The 24,799-nt window shown below is 38.2% G+C and overlaps 1 protein-coding gene across 5 annotated transcripts in view; it reads right to left on the bottom strand.

Annotated features, from left to right (window-relative positions):
- Positions 1-24,799, bottom strand: part of LOC100741104 (dipeptidase 1-like) — a 151,843-nt gene that overhangs the window by 40,074 nt on the left and 86,970 nt on the right. For all 5 annotated transcript variants that reach the window (XM_033320804.1, XM_024367749.2, XM_033320803.1 and 2 more), the window contains 2 exons: positions 5,298-5,578; positions 4,568-4,724 (listed from right to left, as the gene is read on the bottom strand). In XM_033320804.1, coding sequence (XP_033176695.1) covers positions 4,568-4,724; positions 5,298-5,578 — 438 coding nt within the window. The remainder of the gene's footprint in view (positions 1-4,567; positions 4,725-5,297; positions 5,579-24,799) is intronic.

The raw sequence follows: 24,799 nt of genomic DNA, 5'->3' as shown, positions 1-24,799 counted from the left end.
GTTCATCTTGCGTACAAAGAATCATATTCGGTCGTTTCTCGATTTCTTGAAATACCTTTTGTCAGGAAATTTCTTAACTTCACAATATCGGTTTTTCTTAACAAAATTTCCTCTGCTCGCGACGTAGCATCCCTAAGGAGGCAGACTCACTTGACACGACACAGCGTCATCTAATCTATGACCTAATCTCAAACGCAAGTACAGTTCAGCTGGTCCAGCGGGAGCGCCGGAGAGGGAAAGAGAGATGACGATATGTGACTAAGTATACAAGTATGTACATGTTGCCACGAAATTGGAGCAATAGAGATGGACATGAAAGCTGTGGCACTGAGAAGGACAGTGATAAATATATATAGAGAGAGAGAAAACGGGCCAGAGAGAACAAGATGGAGGAAGAGAGAGGGAAATGGACGTTCAGGCATTGGCAGCACCGTATTAGTGCACCGATTGCCCGCAGCAAGTCTGGGCTAAGTGAATGGGTCTGCGGAGGGCTTTGCTGATTATGGTGTCGTCATTGATCCAGATCGAAATTGGCTTGCTTCTGTCATGGAACGCGCCCAGAGGACCATTAATATCCTCCTGGGGGCCTGGATGGAAGCAGAGAAATAGCCAGGGGAAAATGGAAAGGGGTAGATGGTCACAAATTTTGCGGTATACGAAGACTTCGCGCGACCCTGTCACCATGAATCTATTCCGTAATTAGACTATTAATTTTGGATCGGGATCACTTTCGCTCTGACTCTGGCTTTTTATGAGGTTTCTGGAAAGACTTATAGGCAACCTCTAGTGATTCTGGCATTGGTTTAATGATTTTTTCATTGATTTCTCCCGTTTGCGTTTTTCGGGAAGACGAGTGAACTCAAACGTGTGAATTGTCAATCTTTTTGTTAGGATATTTTTAATTACGGATCCCGTACTTTTTACACTTTTACACGGTAATAAATTGTATAAAATAATTTTACAGAAATTTATAAATAATTATATAAGGATCTTCGTATCACGAGATTGCATCGTCTAGTATGATATTTAATAATAGCAAATTAACTTGGCAACATCTTTCAAGTAACATCGATTCGACTGAAATTTCTATAGAATCACACACAAATAGAACGAGCTCTATGGTCTGGAGCAAGCACGGAAAGAAGAATGGAAGGAAAGGAAAAAAAAGAAGTGATTACAATGGTGAATCCATCGAGTGTCTGCATTCAATTCGTGAGATTGAATTGGTTTTCTGAACGAGTTTGTGCAAGATATACTGGTTCGATAATGTACGTTGACGGACTTCATAATTAGGGGAGAAGTCAATTATATGGAAATGTGGCGCTTTCCTTTGTCGGACGCGCTCGGAATTCTTGCAGGTTCTTCTTGTACGGTATTGTACATTCGGTCTTTCGAAAACTATCATTGTACCATCTGCGAATTACGAATGAGAGCAGCTTTGCTATTACCATTTTAAATTACGACCGTTTTATCCTATAATATTTATCCTTCTGCGCTCGTTTTGGTAATCGATTCATCGAGACAATCGACAAACAATCTAACGGGCCAACATGCATCCGATAAACAAGCTGTCCATGGTCGAAAGAAACACATTTGCCATCTTTTCAGCAGCACAAAAGCGGCGATTTCTTTCCTCCTTAACTCCCACCCTCTATCAGATTTCGAGATCAAAGGATTAATTACAAGCCTGTCTCCAATTCGACGCGATAGAAAGTCCCTTAATTTCGAATTTCCAGTGTGTCACGCCGGTTCGCGAGAACAAAGGTTATAACTGATAACAGTGAACGCGAAACCGATATCCTGTCGAAGATATATAGTCTTTCCAATCTGTTGGCAAAGTGGAAGTTATAGTTGGGCTTTTGCGGCTGGACAACGCACGAAGGGTAACTGGAAACGTCAAGTCAAAAGAGAGGTACTTCCATGACAGACTTTTAGGATTGTCGAAAGATTGTGCGGCTCTATATCCTGCTCTATTGAGTAATTGAAGATCCCAAGGAAGATACCTACTGGCTATCTCTCGAATCAGATTAAAAGCTGTCTCGTTACGCGAGATCAAAGGAATCCATTTTCTAGTGGTCGGGTAAAATACTCGTTTCGAGTTGCACTAACGTCGATTGCCGTTCCGGTTGGGCCGCAAAGGAAGACGCACGTAGATGGTAGTAGCCTTCGTGGCCGATCATTGCTCTTTTTTCATTGCCTCTTTCTCTTATTCCCCAACCCCTCGTTTATCTGCCCCTTGTTCACGGCCTACCTATCCATATCTGTCCATTGCCAATATCTTGCGAAGATGGTAAGAACCGACGCGACGATACAAACAGGATCCCTAGGTCAGATAAGAGTTAGTGCTCACTTGTTGACCCGTTTCAATGGTCGTAATTTATCGAGATACGCGAGACGGGCTGGAGGTGTGGCCAGTTGCTGAAAGATCTGGACTTATTACTGATTTATCGGGGAAAAAGTAGGATTAATGGTGTACACCATCGGTCGAAAGCATTTGCTTGGTTGGTTTTCACAGGATGTAATTTTATTACAGAATTGTTGATAAAATAATCGCAGATTATTTTGTTGCTTATAATTAGATTGCGATATTTTATGCATCTACGGGGAATTAGAAAGTGCAAAAATGTACACAATGCATGTAATACTGTTGAAGTAATTACTTCAAGGAAAGCTCTACATCTTTACTTTCGTATATCCGTGACCTGGATACCGCTGTTACAAAGAGAATAGAATTTAGTGAAAAAATTCAAAATAAGGAGAGGTCTATATTATTGTGCCCTTGAATCTAAATTTTGTTTTGGACTACAAGGTTTAGAAACAAAAGGGTTATAAGTAGATTTCTATTGCTGCTTCCTGTAGCCTTCAGCTAGAACTACAAGGTTAACTTTTTAATAATGTCCTTTGCTATAAATATATGAGCGTGCTTCCTATCATAGCTTTTTCTATCGTATTGTATTGTAACACTGTAAGAGTGAGAATCTGGATCAGCATACACTATACCTGAACTTATATTTATACTTATACTTACCATATACCTTTACTTATTTCAATATATTTTTCTATTACAAATTCATCCACTCGTTCCTCTATCAGTCAATCTCAACAAATACAAATACATACGAAATGTCCAAATATATTTTAATATATATTTGTATAAATATATTTTAATACAATAATATTTATTATAATTTGTAATGAAACTACATAATGTTCCATTTCTTTAATTATATTCATGAGAATATAGAGACGCATAAAAGTTCGTCTATTTACAAACGTTATAGCTCTGTTCCGTATACAAATATACGTATGCAAATAACGCATAGGACGAAATGTTTGTAGCTATCATTTACTTAAAAATTTCGCCAAATGCAATTACAAACGCCCTAATTAATTTGCACTTATTATCGATCTACCGATATTGATGACATACATATACCAATCAACAATTTGTATTATTAATTAAACGTTAAATTACCTCGTGCAATTAAGCACAAACAACAAAATTACCAATTACGTGTTATTCCTTGCATTGATATATTCACGTATGTGCGTTATATATACCAACAATGAAAAAGATTCTAATGACTAACGAACACGTTGTTCCGTCTCTTGCAAAATTTAATTCCAAATATTTTTATTAAATCATTTGGAAATTAAATAATCTCCGATGTTCGATCCCAATTAAAATGCACTACTAGATTGAACATACATTTACCAATTAATCGTATTCGGGTATTTAATTAAACACGAAACCATTATCGGAATTTTTCGATCGACACTGCTGTAGTAATGTATTCGACTCGTACTTAACATTCCGTGATTTCATGCACTGTCTGTAAGCAAACGTTGCACAACCAATTTCTATTTCCTCCAGTTCGACAGGTTCTCTCCGAATTTAATTGAGCGCTCTTGAATTACTCCCGAAGGGTTTAGGCATAAACTTGCTTGGGATTTACCGATACGTTCCTTCTGAAGCCAGTCGAATAGTTTCAATCGAAAGTTAGCAGGTTTCGGTGCCATTAAACGGTAAGTAATCATTCCCACCAAAATTGTCTCCGAAGTGAAATTCGAAATGACTAGGAATTTCCAACTGCGTGAGCCAAGTTGCGATGATAATATCGTTCAAATTTTCCACAATAATTTGTATGTTTTATGATCCCACGCTTTACTATTTATTATAGTTGTTGGTCTACATAGTAGTTTCTATTTTATATATTATCAATTTTCTCTTTATTGCAGAACGTCTACAATAATTCTCTAAAGTTTCATTTCACGTGTTCATTTTAAAACAGAGGAGTCGAGTGTCGTTCACCGGGCTACAATAATATTTGTACGGAAAGTCTCTTTAGACGGTAGGTCGAAGACAGTTGTTCAAACAGAAACCGCACGATCGAGGGTCGACAAGGTGCTCGTAAAGTTTGTTTAAAACGCAAAACAATAACGTTAAGTTGGATTGAAGTAATTAAACGCGGATATCTCGTCACGTTGGCAAAGTTGAAATTGTAATTAGAGATGACTGAAAAAGCTACCAGGGACCGGGTTGGGATCTGTGTTATTTTACGCTCACCTGTGCACCGACGAGACCAGCACGTAATCTAGGAATGTCTGTGTGACTCCAGTCTGATCTAGCCCAAGGATCAACTCTGCCGAGATCGCTGCTCAGATTGACCTCGCCGAGTTGATTGTGTACGAACTTTCTGACGTTCCAGGGCAAATCGTTGTGCCTGGGGAACAAAAACGTGGAAAACGCTTCGTGAAGAATTACTTAATACAAATCGCTCGCTAACTATATTGCTAGATAGGTAAACTATATTGCTACATCTTTTTACGTAGATTATCCTTATGTACTATCCAGGGCCCTTTTATACGATAATTTACCAACTAACAATATTCGTAAATCGATACACTACTACTTACGAACTCCTTTCTTATAATTTTACAACTTTATACCCACAGAATAATAAGTTGTACAATTTGTAATTTGTACAATTTACCTGTACAATTTTAGTTTTTTACCTAGCTCGTCATCGGTAGTTTGTAATTTGTAAAATTTCGCTAATGATTTTAATTCAATCGTGCAAGAAGGCCTGGACGAAAGAGAGAAAGTAAAATGTAATAGATATTCAAATAGTAATTGGAAATCATTAGAACCTGTGAATTATTAATTCGTTTATGTCATAGAATAAATGGTATTCGTAGATGCTTGCAAAAACTGGAAGGCTGATTTCACTCGAATTTCGATCGATACCTCCGTTAGCTTTCTGTGACGCGATTCTTCCGTGAATGCACGAGCTTACCCGTCGATCAGAGGCACTTCAGTGAGGATCCTCCTGATCACGTCCAGCCTCTGCTGATGCGTGACAGGCGCGGATTGTAGAAGAAGTGGTAGACAAAGCCCTCCGAGAAGCAGAACCATCACTAGGATCAAGATGGTCGCCAATACTCGGCATCTTCTGCGAGGACTCTCTTCCCTGCGGTCTTTGCTGCTGCCGCTACTTGGGGAATCCTCGCACGGCGGTGGCAGTCGCACTGTGCCGTTGCACGGTGCCACGTCTGGCAGTTCTGTTAGGCACGTCGTCTGCAAGCCAGAAATAATTTCTGAATGTTTTTGGGACAAAAACTCAATGGAAATAAGGAAAACTAAAATAATCCACACATAGAATTTCGAACTTAAAATAGACTTTAAACTTTCACGTTAATTCGATCGGACATTTGTGGCCCTCCGGGTTTCAAAGTTGTTTTGATCGAGAGATCATGTATGTTAGAAAATGTTATTTATGCGTTTAAGATATTTTTTTCGTCAATAATATGATTGCCTTGTATGCCATCAGAGGCAAAAATCAAATAAAGGAGTTATATTTCAGATATAACTAATTTATATACACATTTGTAATAATATGGAACGGTCCAAATATTCATGGACGGCAGTGTACAAATAATGCATAGTTAAATATGAAGAGGGAATAAAACTGACCCAACTGTAGAAAAGGACAATGATATTAACTGAATTAATTATGTTATTAATTGGCGATCAAATGAACAATTGTAACTACATTTCCATATTTAATTCCAAGCCGATTTACCTAAATTGCTGTATTCTTTTAATTTTATTGTGAAATGTGAAACTGTAATACAGTTAAACAAATTTGTGTCCATTGAAACCAGTCATTAACGAGCATTTAATTGTCTCTTCGAAAATATCGTAACAGGTCATCGTTGGCTAATTCGCAGCTGAATGAATGGCAACCATAACCTGTTCGTATAAAAAGATAACAACCAGAGCTACACCGACACGTAACCGAGGAGATATCCTCCAGAACTACCGACTCGCATTGCAGACACCGCGGAACTTCTCTTCACACTTATCCTAACTCCTATAAAGTAGAGTAAGACTGAGACCGGTTTTCCACGCGTGTCTTCAAATCCTTCTACCATCTACTAACACCCTGAGCACCGATGAAACTTTTATTGGGCTGACACGAAGCAGAGGATTCTTTCTCCCCGTATAATAACAAGTTCGCAACGACTTCGGGCCGATGTTGAATTTATATGATGATTTTAAGCTTCGATTGATGTTATTGAAACGTAGCTTACCTCTGTACTTTACATGGTAAGGATAATTAACGTTATTCATAAAAAGTGTAATGTATAAAACGTATATAATTAAATAAGATAAGATATTTGATCCATCTCAAATTTAAGGCTCAATGAGACACAACGTCTCAATGTGAAATTTTTGTCGATATGTTTTTGTCTACACATCATTAAATAGGTAAACACGACGTTTTATATGTACTGAGCTAATACAATAGTTCTTTCTCGGGGGAAATTTCAGTTCTTCCGTATTTATGAGACAGTGTTTTAACCGAGTTGCTGCATAATCCTATCTCATTGAGAAGGCTAACGGATCATCGAGTTCCATGTGCTAATTGTCGGTCCTTTCACCGTATAGGTAATTCCGTCCGTAACTCTGGCAGTTTAGGGCAGCATTGTGCACCATGGAAAGCAAGGGAAATCCCAGTTTCATTCGGATTCCTCTCGTTCCGCAATTCTCGGGTTTCTTCTATATACACATGCGATATCCACTAGAAACTTCGCATCCCGGTGCATCCGCATTATTGTGCGCCATAAATACAGGAAACTCGCCGCTGCCGTCTACACACGACCAAAGAGAGACACAGAGTTGTACGTCAGCCAGATAAAAGTTTCGCCGATGCTCGAAGTGCCAGCTTCTTTCAACTTCCTCGCTTCCGCAGTATAAAAACGTTATATCCAGCGACAACGAGGCGGATTGCGGATGCGGACGAGAAGACCGTTGAAAATTGCTAAAGCGCGATCATCGTCGATCGAAATAAGAAGCCAGATTCGTGGAAACGTTACGTATGATGGATATTAGGTAGTTGTATAATGAACATACGATATATGAAATATCGTTTCGAGATAAGTACCTTTTAGTAAGCGTAATTTAAACTTAAAATTACAGTACTCTTATTTGTAACCCGTGATCTTGGAAAACATTTGATAAAGCTGAACGTAAATTGGGGTTTTACAGGGATTACCGGCTAATGGGAAAATTGGATTCATTTAGGCGAAACACACGACCACCTAACGCGTTCGTTCGTGCGAAATTTAATTTTCCTTTTAATTGATCGATACTATTTGGAATTCGTATTCGAATTTCAGTTTTAATTAGAATAGATCTACGATGCATTGGCGTAATGTTCGTATAAACTATTGGGCTGCGTGGCGTTACGGTACGTTAACAAGGAATTTCGTGCTGGTTAAATGTTATTAATGTTACACGCGGTTCTGTCGAAACTTCTCGTAAATAAGCGTTTAATTACACGCGATCGTTGTTTGATATGCACGGTTTGAAACATGTCGTAACCGACCGTATCTTCCGCATCGATGGATTCGAAGTTTGTGGTCCACGTTAATTGATGCATTTGTATCAAGGTTCCAATTCGTTACGATGTTTTTCAAACGTAAGGCCGTTTGTATTTCCCGTAATTATTTCACTTCGAACTTAGTTATAACACGATATTTATGCTATACAAAATTTATATACGTATTTACATACTCAATTACATATAATTTTAAATATAATAAAACTCATATGTTATTCCATTAAAAATGTATCGTGAATAATATTGAAAAGTTATTCACACACGCGCGCACGCACGCACGCACGCACACACTCACTCACACCTTGTTTGAAGCTGCGTAAGTAGTATGGTCTACGCTTAGTCCGCGCATAACGCCTTGTTCTACTGACAACTTATACGCTGTCATAATGAAACAGCCGCTGTCTATCTCATCCCAAGTGAGCCCAAAGAATTGATTATTCTCTGAATATCTCAGAGTGTATAATAGTCAGGTGATGCTGTCAGAGTACTGTGATAATGCGCTCATTCTAAAATCTTTCGGGGCCAAAGCCGCGAACTGTCGTTCGACTTTCGAACTTCCGAACGTTCCCATGCACTGCCTAGTTGTCTCTGTTCGTCACTTCATCGCGTCCTTCTTCTTCGTGTATTCTCCTCTGAGATTCCATTTTCTGTCCTCCTGCTTCCTCCTTCCTCGTTACTGGCACATCGCCACGCGTTAACGAGAGAACAAGATGAAACTTCGCCGACAGATATTCCTTAGCAACGGAATTCTCCGTGCACGCTTTGGGAACCGAAATACTCAGCATTGATGTGGCATCACGTACACCCCGAGTTCCGGGTTTTCTGTGCGGTCGAACAGTCCTGCTCCTCTGTTCAAGGCCATTCAACCGATCAGTGTCGCCGGATGCCCATGTTTCGTTACAGAATAGAAATTGTCTTCCAATGCAGATAGTGGTTTGATGGATTGCTTACCACTCCTCCGACGACGTTTGCGTTCGTTTGGGCGTCACGTTTCAATTCGTATCATAATTTTGAAGCTGAAATTTACTGCGTGTATAAGCATTCACTTAAACATCTATCGCACCAAGAATGGAGAAAAGTATTCGATACGTTTTTCGGATATATCGTCAAAAAGAGATTCGTGAAATACGTTAAAAGTACGCTCACCCATATGTGGAGCGACTTTAGAGAAACCATTCTTGATATCTCGCAACTTCATGCTCTTCAGAGAGACCCAGAATTCCATTTTACCGTTCGTTCGGATTTTATCTCGTTTCACAAAGTGTGTCAACATTTTCTACCCATTCAAAGCAATCGAGCAAAGCCAAAATAATTGCCGCACAATAATTGTTCACACTTGTAACTTCGCCTCGTTTGCCAAAGCGGTGCGCTGCAAACTAAACGCACGCGGTAGCTGTCAGAAAGTTCCTGTGATCATCTAGCGCGTTGAATTCATTGTACAGTAATAATTATCGTCCGTTCGCACGCATCTGTTCGCTCTTGACCGGAATAAAAAGAACGAAAATTGGAGTGCGCGACACTTTCGTGACCGTGGTAATTGTTTGAAAGTTTTTCAGTTAAGCTCGTCAGACTCCTTACGTTAAGGAAGCACGTTAATTGTGGCGACTGAAAATGAAGCGACGAGATAATGTCGTTAGGGGAAACGTAACGGTTTTTTTTATTGTAGTTTCCTTCGCGACTCGACCGCGTCCTCGATAAATCAGAATTATTACGCAATGCGGAACCAATTTCGATATCTATCCTCGGGGCGAAATTGCCAATTCATTTCACAGGCTTTCTCGAAAAATTACGATCGTACGGGATAAAAAGTAATTGAAATTTCGGGAATTCTCGCGATGAAGCACCGATCGAGTTTCGAGTTTTATCTCGATGAAGTTTACACGTTTTACGTTGGACTAAAAAAGTAAATTTTTCAAGAAATCCTTTTCGTCTCTAATCACGCATACTGTCTTAGACCGTGGATCTTTTTATCCATTAAATATCATAATAAACATTATACTCTACATATTTCCTATATTTTTGCATATTACCTGTATGTATTTTGAGCGTTTTCGCAATTTTAAATTTCCCATAAACGCATAAAAACTCGCGAAAGAAATACTTGCTTTAATTACTAAGTAACATAAAAAACATAAAATCAACAGAAACCGACCAATCGTACCTTTTGCATGCGGCCTTCGTTTATCTTCTACCATGAAAATGAGTGGATTTCCTATTTCGAACATTAAAGTAGACAATTAAAGATCGCGTCTTTAATGGAGCATTCTCTACAATTGAGTTTTACCAGGTGGTTCGACATAATTATTCGGTCGGAGGGTTGCTTAAGGCGCCTTGCTCAATTGCAAAATCGATTGCCGCCGTAATTTTCCGTTGTTCTGTCGCCTTCCGTTTACGTACTCCTTGCCGTCGTTTTTTGGCCATCGTCTGTTCTAGTAATTAAGGAACGCTCGACGGCGAAGTCGTAAATGGTTATTAAAGGCCGCGTGTTACGGTCGTTATAGAGTTTCTACGAAGGTGGCTTCATTAATTAAAAATTCTTTAAAACTAGTTCCTATGGTTGAGCTTGTGCGATACCCGCGAGACATCTCCCGTGGACTTTGCCGTGGAAAAAACGGACCTCGACGCACAAAGTGACTCTTCTCTTTTCTTTTTTTTTTTTTTTTTTGTTTCTTTTTCTGCATGAAGGAAACTTGTCGGCCAACGAACTTCGCCTAACGTCTGATTTTTTTACGAGTTTCTTAATTTCTCCCGTGAAAATTGCACAGCCCTGAGATGTCGTAAATTAGCGGCTCTCTTTGGATTGAATTTAATTAAATGAATTCCTCGACACATAATTAAAATTCAAGTCTCAGGGCCGCGTCGCTGCGTTTTGTTACAAACACGTATACACGCGTGCGTTTCGTGATCTGCTTTGGGATCACCGCTTGTGTACAATTACATGCTTTGTGCTGATTTTGCGAAATTCTCAGGGCGTTAACATTTTGTCGAAAATATACAATGCAATCGGTTTAGACGAATACATTGGAAACTAAAGAATCGTAGCTATTTACTTGCTGGTTAGTTGAAATGATTTTTACTTGAAGTTTGTCGATAAACAGTACTTCTCTTTTTTTTTTTTTTTTTTTTTTTTGTTTCTTTTTCTGCATGAAGGAAACTTGTCGGCCAACGAACTTCGCCTAACGTCTGATTTTTTTACGAGTTTCTTAATTTCTCCCGTGAAAATTGCACAGCCCTGAGATGTCGTAAATTAGCGGCTCTCTTTGGATTGAATTTAATTAAATGAATTCCTCGACACATAATTAAAATTCAAGTCTCAGGGCCGCGTCGCTGCGTTTTGTTACAAACACGTATACACGCGTGCGTTTCGTGATCTGCTTTGGGATCACCGCTTGTGTACAATTACATGCTTTGTGCTGATTTTGCGAAATTCTCAGGGCGTTAACATTTTGTCGAAAATATACAATGCAATCGGTTTAGACGAATACATTGGAAACTAAAGAATCGTAGCTATTTACTTGCTGGTTAGTTGAAATGATTTTTACTTGAAGTTTGTCGATAAACAGTAGCTATTTATTTTTGTCGAAATCGAAATATTAATCTCCGATTAAGCAAGTTCGTTAAAGTGACGAGAAGATCCGTTTAATCCAAGAATGTACCAAGCAGAAAAGCAATGGGCATTACGGAATGCAGGTAAATCGATATATTACTGCGTGAAACGCGAAGCGTGAAGTGTTTATCGAATTAACGGGCATCAACGTTACGGGATTTATGCTGGTAATCAGATTCGTAGTTTGCAAAGCAGATAGCGATTCCGTCGTTTCTACTGAAGTTGCAAATCCATGAATATCATCGAATTCCTGAAGAGAGCCTTCTGTTGTCCTTCGGAGAGGTAATATTATGGAAAGTAGAGCAAAGATTAAAGTGTCTGGACTGGGGTAAGGGTTAGGCAAGGATATGAGAGGCGATCTTATTCGAGTGTCTGCAATTCGCACAAAGAAAAGGAGGGTCAGACCGTACTGAAAGGTACCTGCCAGTTAATGGAACTAAGAACCATGCGAATCTGTTACGTCTGGCAAAGGCTTTTCGCTTTGATCCGTCAGCTGCATGTACTTCCGTCTTTAGTCGTCTGAATGCCTCGTCTGGCACTTGATGCGCACTCGTATCTGCATTCGCGCGTTGTTCATTTGTCGTTATCTTTTTCGCCTGTGATATTAAAATCCAAAGCTAACGGACGCTGTTGAACGACTTTCAGTGGAGAGCTTATGATGTTATATGATATTTTCTATCGTATCGGTTTAGCTGGGAATAAACAATGACAGTCGTGCAGGATGGCATATCAACTCTCTGTCCACGTCAGCTATATCTATTATTTCAACTAACAAACGGAAACATTACGGACAAAAGGTGTATGATTCCGCAAGAAACACATAACGCGATGACGATAGTTTCTGTTGAAAGGCGAACTTGCTGGCCATACCCGATGGTCAACACGGTGGGCTAAAAATATACCTAAGTCAGATATACAATTTTAATCGATCGAATTGCGTTTTGTCGTAGGTAAGCAAGTATACTTTAGGACGATAGTATAACTGTCGCTTCTGGACTAGTATTCATCATCGAACTTTATCTTTAATTACACTTTCATATCTCTGAAACCATGCGAAAGCGCATATCTCCGCCGTAAAGCAGCTCCGTCGAACACGTACCGCTCCCGAAATACTAAATCAAACGCTTCCCTTCGGAAAAGTTTCGAGAGTCGAGCAAACTGTTTCAAACTATCGACAGCGCGATAGTTTTCATTGAGGACAGTCGCGCAGTTTCTCAGATCCTACCACGTCGACCTCAGGAAGCTCTCACATCGAGGATGACATCGCCCTTCTACGTCGTGAACGATGTTCTCCACAATGCTTCGAAGACTATAACTCACGCGTCTTCATCATTTGATCGATTTGACCTCTTAACGTCTGAGTTATGAAGATAAAATTTTGCGAGTATTCTGTTGGTGAGAAAGTAATATCAGTTTTGTGCATATAAAGTGCATTATCTTACGGTGTTATTTTTTTATTTAATCAGTTATATCCTATCCGTTGTTTTCTACGACTATCCCACCAGTTTCGGAACTTCTGCATGGCACCTTCGAAAAAGAAACTGATTTTCATTGAAAAAATGAACTGATTGTATCGCGTCCATTGAAATGATCTCGCAATGCCTCGAAAGAGCGGAAGTCCGTTTGTGCCATATCAGGAGAATAGGTAGAATGAGAAAGAATTTCATATAACTTACATCTTTTTTTTAAATTTGCGTATAATTGATGGCAGTCAGACTTTTGTCAGGTTCCATGTTTACTTGTCAGAACTACGTATTCGAAAATGAGCAGTAGCGTACAGAGTGGCTATAATTACTACAATTATAATTTTTACCAGGTTACACGATATTTCATGGTGCATATATATTTTTTATAGCCACTCTAACACATACCAGGCGCTAAGAAGCTTAATACACGACGCATGGTCTAAGACCAACGTCTTGTTTCTTCGCTAGGTTCAGAACCTTTCCTTTGTCGTGTACGATCTCGTACACACAGTCTTCGTAAGGATATGTATATATACATATGTGTGTACGTGTGTAAAAGAGGATAGGAGGGAGGAAGGGCCAGAAGAGGACTTGAAAGCCAGCGAACTCAGTCCGAGCATTGTCAAGTTTTCGTATAAATTTCTCCTCGACGTAAATTCAAAGGCCGCCGTTGGTGCACAAAGCCAGCACGAAGGGGGTAGCTGAGACAGAGCTGGTGTAGTTAGAAGGGGTTGAACGAAGAGAAAAGAGAGGAGCCGAGCCAGGACGCAACTGGGGTACTTTCAAGTCCCTCTCCTTACTCCACCTACGCTACCTTCCTCATCCTTCTGCTCGTTCTTCTCCTCTTCCACCATCGTCTTTATCTCCGGCTGCCTGCTCGTTCTCTTAATTCTGCAGCGATTAACGATCCATGCCGGCGAGAAATTAGTCCTGCTTGTTTTCATCCCCTTCCGCATCCGCCTGCTCATCTTCGTCAATGTCCTTTCCTTCTCTAAACACCTTACTTTTTGCTCTTCCCAGTAATTATTATTTGCAGATTTGAACGTCCCTTTTGTAGAACTTTTCCAATTCGTTCTCCGGAATTTCCTTCAAGTTTCATAAATTAAGCATCGGTATTTCTCGTAGTGGTTTAATCTTACAAGATAACGCCAGGAGACGCAGTGCGACGTACACGACGAGAATCGCGACCGAAAGATACAGTGGAACGGCTCTGTTTATTGCCCACTTCGCTCGATAATTTCAAATAACAGTCGCTGGTTCTTTCCCCGTTGGTATGGAGCTCGGTTTTATTGCGGGAATTCTGTTTGGAAATTCTATTTTGTTGGTTAATCCGTCTCAACTTCCGCATCGATTATTGCCCCCTCGATGGGGTTTCGCGGAATTAAACGAATGTGGGTGTAACTGCGTTTTACGAAGAGGTCGTCTTTTATTTTAAATTAACAGGTAGATACAGTAACATAACAGGCAATTGATTGCATTTATCTGTGTATGTCTTCCATTGATAATATTACCAGTTGCTCTGTTTTCTCTCCATTCGATGTACTTCGTAGAATTAAACCAATATACGATGAATGATTAAATTGTTATAATCATCCCGTAGCCTTCGGCGATTACACTCAGAATCTTCGACAGTATGTCATACGACATACTTCGACGTCATCGATATCGGTAAGACGTGCCCTATTTTGCATAATTACCCGAAAATACGTACGTATATGTAATAAAAATTCCTATGCTCTATTTACTAGATCGTCATAACAGCGTCTGTCGAAACGTAATTTTATCTTACCTATACTACCGCAGGACCATATTCCGTGACATATTACTTTATAATCCGAACGCATTTACAGAGGCTGACATTTCCCTACTGGTAGCTGGTAATGAGACAAATCGCGTTCGACTGCTCGTCGATGTTTTATTTCGACGGCCACACGTTTCCCGTTGTTTGCTGTGGCCAGAGAACGGCGTGTGTAGCTGTTTCATGTTAATTAGTTTAGTTGGACGGCGTTTGTGTGCGTATCGCCGAACGAGCCGTGAACCCGAACGATTTTCTGGACGTTGAACAATGCGTCCTCCGCCCGCCTCCTATTTACGCATAAAATAAGTTTAAACATGGCCAAAATTCGGCCCGCCATGCCAGCTGGAAATCGCTTCAATTTACATCGTCATGGGAGAACGTTTGCGCTTGTTCGTAAACAAGCTTGGTCGATTTTCGAAGATTATTTGGATGCATAATTCTCGCATACTGGATCCATTCAACCCAGACTTTGCAATTTATATTTTTCGTTCCCCATGTATTGAATAATCCGCTCGAGGAATAATGAGTATTATAAATATCGATCATGTACGGAGTGTTTTGTATAACGCGTGCAACGTATTTCAGCAGTGGTCAGAGGATACAAAAAGTGCTTTACTTGGTTCATAATTACAGTCCTCAATATGTCACAGGAATATTATGTTTATTCGCTGCAGTTTAGACACATAATATTCTCTAATATTCTTCAAAATGCAACGTAGAGAGGTGAACAAATTCATTAAATAGCAACCTAATAGGAACTTTTATTAGGCTACCTCCAAATTGTCAATTGCACCGTAATTACTGGAGCATTCGGCACATTACTTTTTGTTTCCATTTTTAGCTCCACGATTCCAAGTACCATTGCTTGAGGAAATTAGAATTGAACGGAATTAGGGTGAAAAGAGTAACACGATGCGAAAAACGGATATTCTTGCTCCTTTTACGAGACCTTTCAGACAAGCGTCGCGACCCGGTGAAACAGTGTGACGAAATAAGTGTCTATTTCTTAGTGAAAGGTAAATATTTCACTAGCAGTGCGCGCTTAAGTGGACCACGGTCAAACCAAGCAACACGACCAAACAACGCCGCGTGGCCTAACTTCTCGTTGACTTAATTTAAATGCATTCGCGGTCGGTGGAAATTTTACAAAAGTGTACGGGCCTGTGTAGGAGACACTAAGAGGAAACATCCTGTACTAAGTAAAAAGTTTGCGAGCAAAGTTGCTCGTGCAGGGCATGTCCTATTTCATTTGTTCGTTGTGGAAATATGCTTGAGCCTTGGAGGGCTGATGTCTTTCTCGCAGATGTAAATATTATACTTAGCATGAAACAATTAGAAAACGAGAAACGTAGCTTTTGGATACCTCTGAAGAATACGTGAGATAAACGAGATATGATGATATTCTTAGCGGAGCCTTCAAATTTTCCAAGTGCGAAGAAGTTAAGATATCGATCGTGAACAGGTAATTGTTAAATAGTCTCATCTTGATCATAATTATCGTCGTATAGATATAATTAAACGTATAATAAAACGGCTTTCAACCATCACTTAACAAATTAATTTAATTATTTCCTTCAATTATATTCCGAATAGTTTGTTACGAATAACGAATTATATTATTCGTAATTGTGCCTATTGTTAAAATAAATCACGTTCGTTACTTCATACCAACCACCGTACTTTCTTGCCGATCAGGTTTGGAGTCGTAGACAATTTATAGCGTTAGTGTGCAATTATAAACAAACGGTATTTCTGGACAGTTCATGAGATTAAAGGGCTATTCATGACCTGATCGTACAATTTAACGATGCGGTTATTTTCGCCATGCTAATGGCACCAGTGGTGTCGTATTTACAGTAATGAGAGAAAGCTATTATCACTTTCGAGTATGCATTAGAACATCGGTGTAGCGTGAACGTGCGTTGCCATCAAATGGGAGGAATGCAATATGCTGTACACTGTTTCATATACGATCCGTGGAATGCAAATAAAGTTTGCGTATGGTGCACTTCATTATCCTTCATTTTGCATCCTGTCCGTTATTTAAGTGTACATAAAAGCTTGTAACATAGCGGACGAAGGTGCGTTCTTTGTTTAAGTAGAAGTATATTCTTGTTTCAATAAAAAATTGCCAGCATCTTTGGAATAACAATATTTTCCAATTACGCTGATTATTTTACTCTTTTCGCAACAGCTAGGTAGACAATGTTCGAACAACTGTGAGACAGTAGCGGCAAAGAAGAACGTGATATAACGTAATCAGAAAATAATTGGAGCGAAAAGAAACGTTGCCTGGAAGGTTTTCACGTTTAATTTTCTATAGCATTGCGTTATAAAGATTATAACATCACATGATGAATATTTCAAAGATAAACGAATAACTAGTCATCCCAGTGTTCTTTCAAATGACGATGTACCACGACAACTGAGCAGCAAATATATTTTACGTTACGTAAACAGAAATTGTTAAGTTGATTGATTTAATATCGGGTACTCAAAATGTGATTGCAAGGAAATTTTCAATGACTGCATGAAAACAAGTGAATGTAAACACTTCGTTTGTTTTCAGTTACTTTGTTAATGTAATAATCGATAAAGTGAAATAATTACGTGAAGGAGTGTAAACATATTCGGCGATTCAAAGTGCGGCCATTAAAATTGCATTCGAAGGTATTCCATGGAAATGACAGAAAACGGATTAAAATGATTAAACGGAGGCCGCTCTGATTGCATTCGAAAGTTGCATTTAATAACATTTTTGATTACCTATAACCATCTTTGCTATCTCGCGGAAATAGCGGCCCGTTAATCAACGATATCCGATTAAGTTCTGACTGTCTTTGCGTTTGCGAAATTTAATAAACAAAAAACTAAGCGGCTGCCTTGAAATAAAACTATTATACCGATCGGATAACGTACCGATATGGTTTCTTTCCTGTCTCGAGATTCGATTTCAAGCAATATCGGTCGATCGCTCAAGCTGCAAAAATACCCTGCAATTTATATTTCGAACAAAGTTTCGTTTTAGAGCGAATGGAATTTGAAAATTTATTAAAATTTTCTCGACTGAACTTTCTATAATACGAGGCCTTAAGGGGTTAAGTCACCTACAATCGGTTAAATTTACTACAATCTTCCGCAATCTTGTCTTTTAAGATGATAAAATCAAGGAAAAATGTGGAATACAGCCATTATTATACAAGAAATAAGAATCTCAAGAAATAATTCTGTACTTTTTTTTTACCTTTTTTTTACGAAATAGTTAGACTGCGATCTTATTAATGCAGTATAAATTCTTCGCGGTGGAGTAGATTACGGCGCTACGGTTTGAGCTAAAGAATAAAGCCAAATATTTTTAGTTTTTGCGTAATATTTAATACGGAAGTACGTAGGACTTAAAAAAAATGTTGATTTTTGTGGAAACTGTGCACTTTTAAATAAAAAGTTTCATTTTTCACACTTTAAAGCATATGTTTACAAGATATGACTTTTAAAACGAGTGGCGTAAGTTTCTTATACAATTTTTATCCGATTCACTTCAAATTTTAACACGATTTTCCTTTTTACATAATCTAGGAAAGTACTAGCAAAATATTTAAAGCTTTCTTCGCTACAGATATTTTTATAATGAATTTTTCCATGAAAAATGAAACTCATCGTTCAAGAGTTTTCACAAAAGCCAACATTTTATTTAAGTTCTACGTACTTCCGTATGTTACGCAGGAGCTAAAAGTATCCGGTTGTATTCCTTAACCATCTACTCCACCGCGAACAATTTGAGTTGCGTTAATAAGATTCTAGTCTAACTTTTATGTAAAAAAGTTATTTCTTAAGATTCCTATTTCTTGTATAATAATGGTTGTATTCCAAATTTTTCTTTAACGTCGCTCTTTTACCAGACAGAATTGCCAAAGGTTGTAAGAGATTCAATCAACTCAAGGTAACCTGAACCCTTAAAATTGTATTCTACACTTTCTACTTCTTTTCGTAAGTAGTATAATGTAAAATGAACTTCTATCAGTCGTTTACTTCTGTTTAGTTGTTAAATTTGTGAAAAATACTAAAAGAATGCGTATGATGATAATCATTAATACCTTTCTGTCGATTATCTCTCATTATCAGGCTAAAACCGAGTAGAGCAGTAGTCGAAATCAATAGTTGGAAGAAAGTCCTAGAAACGACCACAATAGTCAACAGGAATAATTTTGGGCAAAGTGACAGTTAGTGACCACCGACAAACCACAAAGTGGACATCATCTCAGGTAGGTAGAGCATCAAGAGTTAGTTGATAATGTGCTGCAGTTTCAGACATTCTAATGTACGTAAAAATGGAAGATTAATTGACTTAATTGAAAATAAAATTAATATCAAAATTAAAAATTTCAATTAGAATTTCAGACGTGACAAATGCGTAGTTGCATGTCATTTTATGACGTACCTACGCACTGTCGTTCGTAAGTATCTCGACACCTTGGCCGATTTAGCTCATAACTTTTGATTTTGAGTTACACACACTGTAGAAATTAATAATGTATCAACAATGATATTTGTATCTTTTTATTGTTAAAATATCAAGGAAGTAAACTGATCCACTAGTTGAATTTCAAAGACAGCGTCATTTTATAAATTACATTTCGCGCTAGCGATTCTCGGTCACGTAAACGATCTTTCGTCCAGTGGAACAATACGGACCAGAGGGAACGAGTTTCTTGCTTTGCTTTGAAACAAAGTGTCCATTTCGTTTATTTTCTAAGGCACTCGGTTCTATGTCGCAACTCCGAGAAGCTTCCTCGCCCAGTAATCAATCAATTTACTTCTAGATCAAGTTTCCTGCCCGATCCGGCAAAAATGCGAACGGATTAAAAAGCGAGAACTACGTTCATCTTTGACGGATATTTTTATGTGCCATCGGCTTCTTTTGGTTAATAACTTTATGTTCAGTTACCTTTCTCCCTTTTCTTCTTTTTTTAGCTTTCTTTAGACATCTTTCTTTACATAACTGCAATATTATATTCTTAGATATTACAAGAATATTAAACATTTTTTGCATATCGAAGTAAATCGACAAAGAAATGAAAAATAAATAAAATAATGTTGACTACGGTAACCAAATGGCCCGATTCAACTTCGACTATATTTGCCGGTATATATAAAGTCGGATAAACGTATGTTTTATTTTAGAAGGTTACTTTTTCAATTTTGGTGAGTAACGCAAAACACTATTTAATTGCATTAATCGATAGCCACTCGATTATCTGATTTATTACCGCGATATACTCTTCTCATTGACCACAATTGTTATCGATCTCACCTATTGCGATTATTATAAATGGCTAATTTCTTCGAACCGACAGGGAATAATATCATTGATTTTGCATAATTGATATTTTAAAACTGTACTAGATAAGCCGTTTATTAATTTAAACTATAAAATATAATATCACAGAATAAAATGAAAATATTAGAGAGTATAATAAAAGGAATAAAAAGATATAGTGGAAGAAATTTTGTGAAACGATCGATAGTATCAAAAGAAGTGAAAATTAATCCATAACTTCACAACTTTCAACTAATATTTAATTTCTCGAGGCTCTCACTTAAGAGCCATTGTGACGTGGATCAGCTAAATTGCTGCGATTCGCAGTCGATTATCGCCAGACGAGTTTTATCGTCGACCCGAGCGTAAATCGTAGCTCGAACCGATCTCTTTGGAATCGGACTTTCGAAATAATGCAGCACCGCTCTAGAAACTGGGGCAGCGAATCGAAAGGGGCCAGAGTCGAAGGAAAAGCCTGTTCACGGCTGGGCGTAGTTGGAAGTTCGCGTGAATTCCCGGCTTTCCTGTGTTTCCCGAGCGAAGCCGTAATACCAACGAGCCGCGACCGTGACTTTTGTTCTCGAATAAAAGGAAAACTTTGATCTACGCGAAGATCAACGCGAAGAAAACTTGAACAACCGCGAAGCTACCGCGAATGAAAGATGCATAAAACATTATCGACGTTCTATTAGACTTCGCGACGTTCGTCCTATTGAAAAGCTATCTTCGTTCAGCTCACGGTGTTCCTTGTGATGGCGTCTACTTCCGCAAGGATGCTGCGACGCGACGTTTATGAAAAATAGCTGTAGGAAGTAAATCGATACCCAATTTCTCCTTATAGCCTCGCTCGGATAAGATTGGATAGTTCAAAAAAACGTTTATGGCGAACTTTCAGAAAAATTTTACAGTGCTGTATCTGTTTACTTTGGCGTTTTACCGAAGCCAAGTCAGTCCACGCTCAATTTAGATTAGATTTAATCTAAGTCTAACAAAAAATTAACCCAGCGAATTTGAATTAAATGTCGTATTTAGAATTTATTTGAATCTGTACTTAGATTGAAAACAATCTAACAATCTCGTGCAAATATGAAATTACAAATAGAACTATTTCAAGTCATTCATGATTTTATAAATTTAGAATCGTTAAAGATAGATTCAAATTAGGATAATTTAAACTCTATGTGAAAATTAAGATATCGGGATGTATTCGTTGGTGAAAAGAGTACGAAAATTGAATAAAGAAAAGAAAGTTAATGAAATAATTAAATTTTTAATAATTTCGTGTAATTCACCTATTTATTTTTAACATTTTACGTGCAGAACTCAAGCTAAATCGATAATGAGATAGCCATATTCACCCTCGTCAATTCCCTACTCTTTAATTCCACTAGATTTCGCACCATTGCGAGCTTTTTATTTTCTGTCGTTTCTTTCCCCGTCACTTTTTACTCTTCAATTTCTCTGATATTACGTTTGCCCGGTTCTTTACCACTTTACGCGCTAGTTCAACACGATTTTTTCCTCCCGATGAAGTCTAGCCACCCCGGCTCGCATTACTTCCATTTTCGGTTCATTGTTCTATGCCGCTTCCACTCCGCGCCACGTCCCTACGCTTCGTTCAGCTTTGCTCATCTTCTTTTTACCGCATTTACCTCCGCTATATCATCGATTCTACCTTTATCTCGTCTTTATCGCCGCCACTTCCACCTCTATTATCTCTTTCACCCTTCGCTTGATCTTTAGGTCTAAGACGGCGTCGTTCCACTACCTCTTAAGGGTTGAAACTTTAACGTCTGGCTAACGTTTAACTTTACACCGCAAACGCATTTGGTTATATCGAACGCAGTCTCCTTATTTTCTGTTCCATTCGAATTTTCTTCGGTTCCTTTGAAAATTTGTATTTTGCATTAAAAAATTTGCCACAGGTGAATGATAAATACAGTTACTCACATTGATATTCTGACACGGTACTATTTATGTATTTATCGCTTTGTATCAGAGAGAATGATTTCAAATATCGTGTTGCCGATTCGACAGGAATATGTATTATCGTAGCCTGAAAGTACATAAACAGTTGCTTCCTAAATAATTTCTTTCATTTTTTTTTTTTTTCGTCGATTCTACGTTTTTCATCAGTTACATTTTGTAATTTGACCGTTGCGTAGCAATTTGCATGGTAATACGTTATAGATATTAACAACGCTTGGTAACGATCGATATTATTAATTAATTTTGTTAAAATGCCGAATCAAAGCGGCGATTTATGCTGCAAGGGTAACTGATTGAATAGGATAAGTTATTATTGAAATACAATTATCAGATTAATTACTGGTTTAATTTAAAGATGAGTCGAATCATTATTAAAAAAAAATCTATTCTATAATTAATTCATTCTCTAGAGATAACAATTAATTAGTCTTTGGTTATTAACAACTGTACAACTCGTCAACCGTAGTTTACTGGGAATAAAAGTTAACGTTTATTATCACTATTTTCAAAATCCAAGCAAACGCGTAAAAACGTCATCTCAACCTCCCATCGCGAAACGCGAAAACACCCAAGACGGCTACATCATAACGAACACCTCGTGTTCCGTATTTCAGTCATTGATTACGCAACTGATACTTTTCCGTTTGTCTTCTTACAGTCATCCAATATCGATCAAAAACGACGAACGTGAGAGAGAATCATTTTAGTCGCCGAGTAAAAATGCCGATCGGTTTGAAGAAACGCAATTACGGCATTCCGCATGAAAGCATCAGAGAATGAGCTTGCTATATACATGTATACAGTACCGTGGAAAACGCTAGCTGCCGGAAATCCATTTTGCGCGGCGCTGTCGTTGGAATTTCTAACAGGTCAGCCTCGCGGATACATTTTGGTGCACAGCTGGGTTGATATCCTCGATGTTATTAGAGGAAAGAAGAACCAAGAAGGAGCAAAGAGAATGGAAGCTGTGTGCCAGACTGATTGCAAACGAAAGCACAAACGTGAGTCGAAGTAATATTTGCTTTCTTTTTTTAGTATTTGTTTTGAAGAAGTTTACATGGGTTGACGAGAGCCGATTGGATTTCATGGTGACTACCATTGACCCGCTTTTTTCTCTTTTTATTCTTCCTTTCGAGAGGGAAAATCGACGTTCATTGTTACGGAAACTGGAATTGCATCGTGAAGGCAATTTGTGGAGCGTGTAACGCTATTGTGATTAATTCTGGCTGTTCTGGCTGTCAGAGAATTCAATTGGAACGTAAAAGTATGAAACTGATACTAAATGAATGAACGGTCATGGTGAATTCGCGAAACGCCTGTTTTATCACCATTTTATCGGGGAATTTTCGTGAATTTTATTGCACAATTCGCATTCAGTTCTCTTTCGGAGTGTAATTAGGGTGTCGTGTCCAGTCATTTCTGTCGTGGGACGTGTATAGGATGTCGATCGTATATTTCGGTAGATTTTATGAGCTGCTTTCTATTGTTGTAAAGTCGAAATGTTCTAACAATCACATATATACGAAATAATTGATATTGTAGAATATCGTTAATTATTCGATGTTTAATTATAATTTATTATAATTTAATATAGTACATGTTTGCGTTATCATTGTTGGACCAATATTTCTAATTTTCTGCTCTATACAAATGATAAAAAATGAAAAGCAATTTCTAAAATTGTAGATGGAGAAACGTATGATGTGAAAAATATAACTAGTCATTGTATTTTTAAATTGTAATTCAGATTCAGTCGCTCGTGTTATCGTGTTATGTGATCAATACCTCGCTGCTCTCGCCCCCGTAGCGAGTACACTCGGTTCGCAATGAACCGTTGAACGACGTCCAGATGACTGACTTTTCCCCGAACGACACACGTTCAAGGACTTGCAATTTCGTGGCACCGAAGTGTCGTGATACCTTGAAACGTCCTCGTAAAACAAGCGATTTTCCAGGAAACTGTGAATTCGCTACTAGCGATATAAAAAGTTGTCTGATAACGCTTCCAGTCGATCTCTGTATCGTTTCTGTTTTCTTTCTCTTGAAACGTATGGCCGTATCCACAAAGGAAAAAAATTTATGATTTACATTTTTTTATAAAAGGGACGCGACGATTCTAGACTCGATGTTGTAACAAAGAACACTACCAAATACTGTTGCTGTTTTAACGTGTTTTAATATTTAATATCGTTTCCTATGCTGGAGTTGGACGTTATATGGAGCATCGGAAGGCTTTGTCGGCGAGCTAGGCGAGGGTTGGACAAGGAAAAGCTCATCTGACAATTTTTTAATAAACTCACTTTTTGCTGTCTACTATCCTACTATCTTTCTATCTACTATTTTCTACTATAAAACATTTTTAATCTGTCGCTTTGTTAACAAAATCATAAAAAATATATTAATCGAATTTCCGCGATTGATTTCTTCTTTTGGTGTTAAAATATAGTTTAAAAAGAAAAAGTGCGGATTAAATAGTCAAACATGGGAAAAATCATTACACTGCGTACTTATTACCTGTTTTTGTAGGAAATAATTTTCAGAAATAATTTTTCTAATAAATTTTAATCTCCACTTTTCATTCCAAATGGTCACATTTTCAATCGATTTTTTTTTTCTACTGATACCCATTCAGATGAATATTGCAAAAGCTTGTTCCGTGGGCAATTCTCTGGTTGTATAAATAATCTAATAGTATAAACTCGCCGCAGTACATCT

Source organism: Bombus impatiens, unplaced genomic scaffold, assembly GCF_000188095.3.
Source record: "Bombus impatiens unplaced genomic scaffold, BIMP_2.2 scf_0360, whole genome shotgun sequence".
Taxonomy (NCBI): Eukaryota; Metazoa; Arthropoda; class Insecta; order Hymenoptera; family Apidae; genus Bombus; species Bombus impatiens.
The sequence above is the reverse complement of the archived record's forward strand: the minus strand, read 5'-3'. Positions and strand labels throughout refer to the sequence as shown.